The sequence below is a fragment of the Fukomys damarensis genome, unplaced genomic scaffold (assembly GCF_012274545.1).
Source record: "Fukomys damarensis isolate Sample0158 unplaced genomic scaffold, DMR_v1.0_HiC HiC_scaffold_13, whole genome shotgun sequence".
Lineage (NCBI taxonomy): Eukaryota > Metazoa > Chordata > Mammalia > Rodentia > Bathyergidae > Fukomys > Fukomys damarensis.
In genome coordinates this window covers 39,395,120-39,404,395 of record NW_022900925.1, presented here as the reverse complement: position 1 = coordinate 39,404,395, position 9,276 = coordinate 39,395,120, and the positions used below count along the sequence as shown (strand labels likewise).

At 48.2% G+C, this 9,276-nt stretch overlaps 1 protein-coding gene across 1 annotated transcript in view; it reads right to left on the bottom strand.

Moving 5' to 3' along the window:
* The window catches only part of Fmnl1 (formin like 1), a 37,489-nt gene extending 34,894 nt beyond the window's left edge, over positions 1-2,595 (bottom strand). Inside the window, exon 1 of the mRNA XM_033763147.1 lies at positions 1,799-2,595. Coding sequence (XP_033619038.1) covers positions 1,799-1,960 — 162 coding nt within the window. The 5' untranslated portion in view covers positions 1,961-2,595. The remainder of the gene's footprint in view (positions 1-1,798) is intronic.
* Between the last annotated feature and the right edge of the window lie 6,681 nt (positions 2,596-9,276).

Sequence of the window (9,276 nt, the reverse complement as noted above, 5' to 3'; positions counted from 1 at the left end):
AAAAAAAAAAAAAAAGCACTGAACTGTGTATTATCAAATTCACCATCATAAAGGAATCTTCCTGCTTAAAAAAGCTGGGCATGACGGTACACATCTCAGCACCTGGGAGGCTGAGACAGAGGATCACCGCAAGTTTGAGGCCAGCCTGGGCTACACAGTGAGACCCTGTCTCAAAAAAAAGAAAAATAAACATGACCCTGACTTAACAAAAGCAAAAGTCCCAATGGTGCTTGCTATGCTTGCTCCCTGGAAAGCTCATTTTGCACACAGAGCGAGAGCCACTGTGAACCAGAACCTACCTACACAGAGCCACATTCAGAAAGGCCCCACGCTTGGCTTGGTGCTCTGCCGTCCCATCTTGGGCTTCCCAGTGGCTTGTGAACAAGGGGCCCCCACAAATTATGCAGCCACTCCTGCTTCCAGCAGAACTGTAATCCTGCAGGGCTGTTCCAGTCACCTCTTTGGAGAGCCCTCCACCTCCCCCAGGGACTGTCACCACCCATCATACGGCTAACCACAGACTCAGCACATTACCATGTACCACCTGTCTTCTCCTCAACACAGCACAGGTCAGAGGACCTAAAGCTCAGGGGCATGAACTTCAAGAGGCACTAGAGAGTCCACACTGTCCTCCAGGGTAATGACTGTCCACACAAGGCAGAAGTTGTACCACTTCTCTCCACAGTGGAAGAGAGGTCCACCGAGGGTAAGAAGGGCTGACACCACTCTGCAGAGGTGGAAAGCACCGTCAAGAGTATGTGTGCACCTGGGCATCACCTCTGCCATGCAGGCAGTAGGAGGACCAGGGACTAACTGCTCTGCCCTAGTGGAGAAGTCTGGGGACTTCTCATAACCACCAACGCTGGCATGCTGTTTTATAAACACATGGTTCTGAGAGGTAAGCACAGGCTCCTGCAAGCAAAGGGCATGTGGAGGAACACTTCAGGGGCAAGGAGGTACTGGAGTGTGTCTCTGTGTGTTGGAGGATTAGCTCACTGACGAGATCACTAATCATGCATCCAAGCCTTACAGTCAGCAGGGAGAAGTGTGGGCCCCTTGAGGCCCCATCCAGAAGCAAGCCAGTGGGTTGTTCCCCTGCAACCCCTGTGGCCTCTCTTCCCTGGGCTTCATCTTCTGCCACTACATGACTATCACAGATAAGTTGGATGAGTCACTTGCTTTCACGGAACCTTCTAGCCCTGACATGCCGTGAACTCCAAATTCACCAAACCCAAGGAACACTGCATAGGACCAGGCAGGGGGCTTTAGAAGCTTCTCTGACTCCAGCCCTCTGATCCATGGCTGTGGGCTTAGGCAGAAGAATGGGTATAGGGCAGGGAGGGACAACATTCTCTGAGGGTTATATCCTACCTACCAACTCCATCCTAAATTTTGAACCAAAGACGCTTTCCTATTTCAGACTGGGCTTTCACCCTAGACAAAAAGTAAATATTCAACTAAGTTATTTGTGGTTGAGATCAAGACAAGTTCTGATACCCTCAAAACAGGAGACCCTTGGTGTAAGCCCTGGTCTGTTGTGTAGGTGCCAAGATTCTACAAAACGTATGTCAGCTCTCAGAATCTCGGCTTCTATAAAGTGGAAATGATTCCTACCTGGAAGGGTTACCTGGAGTTCATGAGATGATACACATTTAGCATCTGGCCTATTGCCCAGAACATAGTATAGACTCATTTAAAATACTAGTTTCCCAACTCTACCAACAGGTGTCAGACAGGAAGTCAGTACTCAACGGTGGGTGCCTTGTGCAGGATACGCAGATGGCTGGTGTGGCCTTACCTTGACTTCCTCCAAAGCCGATAGAGACTCTGTGGGACTCTGTCCCAATCTCCCAGTAGACACCTTGAACCGTGACACCTGCTTTGAACGACAACAGACACATGAGGCTCGAAGGCCAATTCTCAGGAGGAGACCAGCTGCCCGGGCAGCGGCCACGCTCATTTCCGCGGGATCCCCAAGCCACGGCAGGGTTTCCACATCTCCAGCAGGAAGGACTCCACGGGGCTGGGGGCCATCGTCCCAGCAGGGCTTTTGTCCCGCACGCTCCTCCCGAAGCCCCTGGCCTGGGCTGGGGGATGGTGGGCTTGACCTTTGCCCCGCACAGTCCCAAGGGGTCGGGGCCTGCAAGGGAGGCCAGAGCGAGTGGGTCTGCGGCTTCCACCGGCCAACATCGCGGGGCTCGCCCGGTCAGCGGCCTCTTCCCCAGCCGGAGAGGCAGGACCTGGGTCGAGGCCTTTGCCCGCCTCCCTCCTTCCATCAGGACCGGAAGCGGATGGAATTGGAAGCGAAGCCTTCACACCCCAGGCCGCAGGGCGGGAAGCCGGCTGAGCTGAGCAGATTTCCTCCCCAAGGGGTGGCAGCAGGCGGGGACGCTGTGCAAAGATGGGACTGACCTAGGCACCGTCAAGGGCACGCACACAAATTCCCCCGACTGCCTTTCTAGTTTGGTTCCTCGCCTCAGCCCGGCCTCGAGCAACAGCTGCAACAGTAAAAACCCGCGGGGGAGACAGCAGCGCCGCGCAGCCTGCCGGGAATCGTACTCCTTCCGGGCCGTAGGCGACCAGAGGATCGGCTCGGCCACCACAAGTTCCGGACTCCAAGCCCCATGGGCCCTTGTGCGGGCGGCGGCCCTCGCTTCCCCCCCCACTATCTTGAGTGGACACAGGGCCTGCCAATATTCTAATTTACGTCCGTGGTTAGCTAGGGTGAGCAAGATGGGCCCGCCCCCCCAATTGGGGGCATGCGTCTTCGTGAACACGAGGTCGGCCCGGGGGCGGGGCCTAAGCGGAGGGATCCCGGCGGCGGCGGAGGTGACGGGCCACCGCCTGTTGCCGCCATCTTGGGTTGAGAGAAGCCGCGCAGGGACTCGCTGTGCTGCGAGACCTGTTCCGCGCGCAGAGGTAGGGTGAGCAAGATGGGCCCGCCCCCCCAATTGGGGGCATGCGTCTTCGTGAACACGAGGTCGGCCCGGGGGCGGGGCCTAAGCGGAGGGATCCCGGCGGCGGCGGAGGTGACGGGCCACCGCCTGTTGCCGCCATCTTGGGTTGAGAGAAGCCGCGCAGGGACTCGCTGTGCTGCGAGACCTGTTCCGCGCGCAGAGGGGGAGGCGCGAGAGGACCGGAGCGGATTGGATGCGGAGAGCTGCGGCGGAGGATTCCGGGACATCTGTGTCACTGAATCCCGAGCCCTAACTTTCACTGAAACTTCCCCAGCCATGGCGGCCCAGGGGGAAACGGCGAGTCGGGTGTCGCGTTTGCGAGGCTGTATCACCTTCCCGGTTTGGAGAACTTTGTTTTTCAAGCTAAACCACGTCACTAGGGCTCCTCTTGGTCGGCCCGGAAGCTTCAGCCTGGGTGTTCGGATGGACTTGGCGCTGTGGCGTCAGGGGCCTGCTGCGACCGTCAGCTCGGCCTCGTCCCAGCTGTCGGCTTCGCAGTGAGGGAAGATTCTGTGAAGTGCGCGCATTGAGTTGCAGATTAAACCATTTTGTTTCCCGCCGTTTGAACTCTAATCCAGAGAGGCCTGTGGCTCTGGGGTGTCTTCAGAAACAGTTTTGTCGCCACAATGTCGATTAAAGCTAAGTCCTAGGAGGCCCTGAAGAAGGAGGGTACTCTGGGGATGTAGGTCTGCGGGCATCGCGAAGCCCTGCGTCGGATCCCAGGACGGGGAAAAGTAGTAGCGGGGAAAGGTGCCTGGGCAGGGAGCTTCTCTGGGTGTCTTCCGGTGAATCTCGTTACCAGCCACAGATGTCAAATCGTTCCTAAGCCTTTGGCCCTAAGAGCGGGAACCTTGAGTCTCTACACTGATGTGCTGCCCTTCCTGTTAATAAAGTCGTTTTCACAAACTGAGTGATAACTCCGTAGCTTTCACCATTTTGTCTCTCCAACCTTCAGATGTTCTCAGAGGGAAATCTCAAAAATAAACTCGACATCAACTATGGTTCCTCTCCCAAAGTTTGAACCATTTTCTCTTAACCAGAGCTTGGGTGGACTTGATCCATCCTGCAGATAGATTTTGGCACGGCAACTTCACAGGGAGACCAACTAGGTGGAGGGGGCGGGCCATGGAAACCTTAGCTCACTGCTCAGAGACCCCTGGGGGCTCTGGCTAAGATTTCTCCCCTGCAGCCTATTTTCCAAATACAATGAGATGAGTTAGAAAAAGCTGAGCTAATTTAGCAGGAGGCAGGTAAAACAATCACAGGAGCTGAAAGGGGTTTTACGGATAATTTTGGTGATTTTTTTTTTCACGAGTTTATTGGAGGAGGATGCTGGACTGATTCATCCTCCGTTGTGAAGTAATCCAGCTAAGCCTTTGGATATTCTATGTGGCAATACCACACCAGGTGCAGAAGTGTGCTACTCTTTTATAAATGAAAGTTTACTGTTTATAAGGTTAACCCAGAAGATTTTGCATTTCTTGATAAGAAAAGTTGTGACTAAAACTAGTTTGTCAGTGGAAGTGAAAAACTCAAGTTCTGGCTCTGTGGGTACTGCCCCTTTGTTGGCTTGGCCAGAGGCCAGATCCTGAAGGTGAGGCCAGACTGGTCATTTGTTGGGTCTGTCGTTCAATTTATGTTGAACCTTCAGCTTCCTCATGTGCAGTCCCCTTGCAGATGGTTGCTTTGTGCCTTAGGACAAATTCTACAAGCCCTGCCTGCCTGATTCCCTGATTCCTGATTTGAAAATAGTATCTGTGAGGCCTCCCTCGTAAATAGCTCCAGTAGCTGTGTAAACATTTACTCCCTCTAACTTCGTGGTTTGGGAACTTTACAACTTCTCCTCCTAAACTCTTAGGGCAGCAGGGAGGAGGCACAGAGTGGCCATCCAAGCAGGCTGTGTGCCCTCAGCCTCAGGGTACAACGCAATTCCCAGTTCACATTTCCCTGGTCCAGTAGGAGCAGAATCAATGGACAGGAGGAGTCTTCTTTGTTGTAGTTTTTTTTTCCACCCAGTACTGGGACTGAACCCAGGCCCGTGCATGTTAGGCACATGTTCTATCGCTAAGCTATAGCTCTTTTTTTTTTTTTAACTTTATTTTTTATTCCACAGTACCAAAAAAATTCTTTTTGGTGGTACTGGGGATCAAACTCACTCAACTTTGTTCCTAGGATTTGGGGTTTGAATTTGAGATCCGCCTTCCTCAGTCACACAAATAGCTAGAATTAGAATCCTGTGTCACTGTACCTGGCAAGAGTGACTCTTTGTAGCAGTCTTCTTCAGGGTGAAGATAACTTGCTTTTGAACTATTCACTGCCCAGTTAATCAATGTTTTTGTGCCTGTACTGAGCTGCCACTGTCTTCTCTCTTCTTTATCTTGTTTTGGGTTTTTTTTTTGGGGGGGGTACCAGGGATCAAAGTTGGGACTTTGCACTTGCCAAGCAGGAGGCGGAACCACTGAGCTCAATCCCCTGCTATCTTGGTCCCCCCCCCATCTTGTTTTAAATTACTGAAACGTTGTACACTTTGTCAGTTACACTTTATTCATTTTGGGGATTTTTGAGACAAGTTCTCAGCACGTAGTTCAAACTGGCCTTGAACTTGCTGTGAAGTCCAGGCTGACCTTGAATTTGAGAGTCTCCTGCCTCAGCCTCCAAAGTGCTGGGATTACAAGTGTGCCCCACCATGCCTGGCCCAGTACCCTTTTGGTAAAAACTACATGGGAAGACAGAACTAGCCTATTAGATAATCCTTCCCAACTCAAATTTGCTTCTTTGCCTTTGCCTGAAAGTTGTACTGAAAGTTAGCCAGGTAGCCAGGCGTGGTGGTGCACACCTGTAATCCCAGCACTTGGGAGGCTTGAGGCAGGAGGGTCGCTGGGAGTTCGAGATCAGCCTGGGCTACATAGTGAGTTCCAGATCAGACTCAACTACATAGTGAGACCCTGTCTCAAAAAACCAAAAAAAAAAAAAAAAAAAAAAAAGCCAGGTATGCAGAATTATATGTATAAAGCAGGCTTCAGAATTCAAATTTCCTGTGGAGGTGAGTATAAGTTTAAATTACACAACTTTTAAAAATTTTTAAAAAGTAAAAAAAAAAAGAAATTACACAGTTTGCAGGTCAAGTCCTCCTGCCATTTCTCCAGACTCTGATTTTCAGAGCACTTAAGAGTTCCCACTTTTTCAGGAAGCTTCTCTATGTTTATCGCAGACCTGGGCCCTTTAGCTCTTCAGAGTTGTAGCTGTGGTTTCAGTCTGCCATTCCCTTCCCAATTTTCACTCTTTGTTTTTTTGAGTTTTTTTGGTGGTGGTGTTGTTTATTTACTTGTTTTTGGTTCTTTGAGATGCTCTCAGTGTAGTCCAGGCTGACCTCTAACTGGTGATGATTCTCCTGTCTCAGCCTCCGTAGCTTTGGGATTACAGGTGTGGACCACCATGGCAATTTTCACTCTTCTTGAAAAGAAAAAAAAAAAGAATAAGCCCAACATAACTGCTTTTGATACTGTGCTGAGGGAATGGTCACATTAGCTATTTCAAGACTTACTGATATTTCCTGCAGTGGCTCAGGCCTTTGAGTTCTGTTGGCAGGCAGAAGTTGATTAGTGGGTTACAGGATTATTCCTGCAGTTTCCTGAGTGCTTACATCAATGTCATACAGACCCTTCTCTCAAATATAAACTAAGAGAAAGTTTATTTGGGAAGATTTGTAAGTGCTAAGTTATTGATTCATCTAAAAATCCACCTTCTTTTTTCTTTTTTCCCAGCAAGAACTGGAATGGTAAGCTTTCCAGTATTCAAGATGGTTGGCAAAAATCGGCCAAAGATTCACTCTGCCTCCTGGATCAAATATTTTATTCCAGTTGGAAAGTATAACTCATTATACTGCAGTCCTCAGTCCTGTCGCGTTCAGGGTCTGAATCTGACTTTTGTGGGTAGTGGGGGTAGTCTAGGGATTGAATTTAAGGCTTTTACACCAAGCTACATACATCTCTAGACCATTTTTTAATTTTTAATTTTGTCACAGGATTTTATTTAATTGTTCAGGCTTGGCTCAAATTTGTGATCCTCCTACCTCAGCATCCCAGGATGCTAGGATTACAGGCTTGCATTACCATGCTTCATTACTTTATTTATTTTATTGTTGTTATGCTGTTTTTTTTACATCAGATATGTTTTTTTGTTTTGTTCTTAGTTCCTTTGTTGTTGCTGTTGTTTGAGATGAGGTCCCACCATGTAGTTCAGGCTTTGAACTTGTACCAATCTTCCTACTTTTAGCCTCCCAGAGTGCTAGTACAGGTGCACACTACCATGGCCAGCAGGCTTCCTTATTTTAAAATTACTTTTTTGGCCAGGGAATTAGCTCAGTGGTAGAGCCAAGATTTTTTTTTTTTAATTTACAGGGTTTTTAAATTTTTTTTAAATTAAAAATTCATGCGTGTAACTCCAGCACTCTTGGCAACATCAGTGATTTAGCAAGGCTCTGTCTCAAAAGGGGCAGGGGAATGTAGCTCAGTGCAAAAGTCCTGGGTTCACTTCCCACTCCTACAAAAAAATAACAATAATACAGTAAAACCTTGGTTTGGGAGCATTATTTGTCCTGGAAACATGCTTGTAATCCAAAAGCACTTATATATCAAAGCGAATTTCCCCACGAGAAATATTGGAAACTCAGATGATTCATTCCACAACCCCAAAATATTCGTATAAAAATCATTACAATGCTGTACTATAATACAAAATAATAAAGAAAATACAAAATATAAAGAAAAATAATCGGCATTCACCTGTAATCCCAGCACTTGGGAGGTGGAGCCAGGAAGGATGCCATGAGTTAGAGGTAGCCTGAACTTCACAGAGAGACCCTGTCCCAAAAAAACAAAAAAGAAAAGAAACAAGGGATAAAAAGAAGCAACGACGGAGGAGGGTTATTGTGTACGATGACGCTCACTATCACTAACAGAATCACTGCTGTCTACAGTATTGGCTCAGTGGGATCTTTTTCTTTTCATTCAACTTTAACAAAGAACCTGTCCAATGACACTTGCTTTTGCCTCCTTTTGAGGACTTTGTGGAAATGTGACATAGCATTATTCAGAGTCATCACTCACACTGCTACACCCTTATTTAGGTGGTGCTTTTCTACAAACTTTGCACTGTTTCCCACATTTCACACATCTCCTTAATCTGAAGTGAGGGGTTCCTCTGCCTTTTTCTCCTCCTATAGAGATAAGACATCCTCCATAATCTCTTGCTGTTGGGAGATGATCATCCACAATTTCACAGTGAGAGATAGAGGGGAGGAACCATTGCTATTGGCTCAGTTGTGATCATGTGACATTTAGAGTCACAGGCTACTCCTATTGCAAAACATTGCTCATTTATCAAGTTAAATTTTATTAGAAATGTTTATCTTGCAGAACACTTGAGAAACAAGTTACTCATAGTCCAAGCTTTTACTGTGTGTGTGTGTGTGTGTGTGTGTGTGTGTATATATATATATATATTTCATTTCTAACATCAAACAACAACAAAAGAAGAGTGAAATAATCTCTTTTTTTCTTAGTGGTACTGGTGATTGAACCCAGGGAATGCTTAGCTATATCTGCATCCCTTTTTTTCTGCATCAGAGAAGAAGTTGCCCAGGCTGGCCTCAAGTTTTTTTGGGGGGCGGGTACTGGCAATTGAACTCAGTACTTTGGGCTTGCCACGCAGGTGCAGCACCGCTAAGCTACATCCCCAGCCCTGTTCATTTTGTTGTTGTTGAGATAGGGTCTTGCTACGTAGTTCAGGCTGGCTTTGATCTCACTATGGAGCCCAGGTTAGCCTCAAACTCATAGTGATCCTCCTGCCTCAGCCTCTCAAATGCTGGGATTACAGGTGTGTGCCACTATGCCTGGCTTCTTTGTTGAGACAAGGTCTGTATGTAGTTCAGGCTGGCACTGAATGTACTATGTAGCCCCAACTGGCCTCCAACTCAGTGTGATCCTCTGCCTCAGCCTCCCGAGAGCTGGGGCTACTGGCACATCTGACATCAATCCCCAGTCAAAAAAAGCGAAAAACAAAAAAGCCAGCAGGGCAAGGTGGCACAGGTCTGTAATCCCAGCTACTCTATGGCAGGAGGAAGATTGCCAAGTAGCGATTCAAGGCCCAAATGGGCAATTTAGCAAAGCTTCGTCTCAAAATGAACTCAAAAGGGTGGAGATACAACTGAATGGTAGAGTGCCTGCCTAGCATGTGTGAGGGCCTTGGGTTCAATTCCTAGTAATGTAGCAACAAACAAAAAGAAAATTCACAACAAGTAGTCTGCCCTCAGAAAACA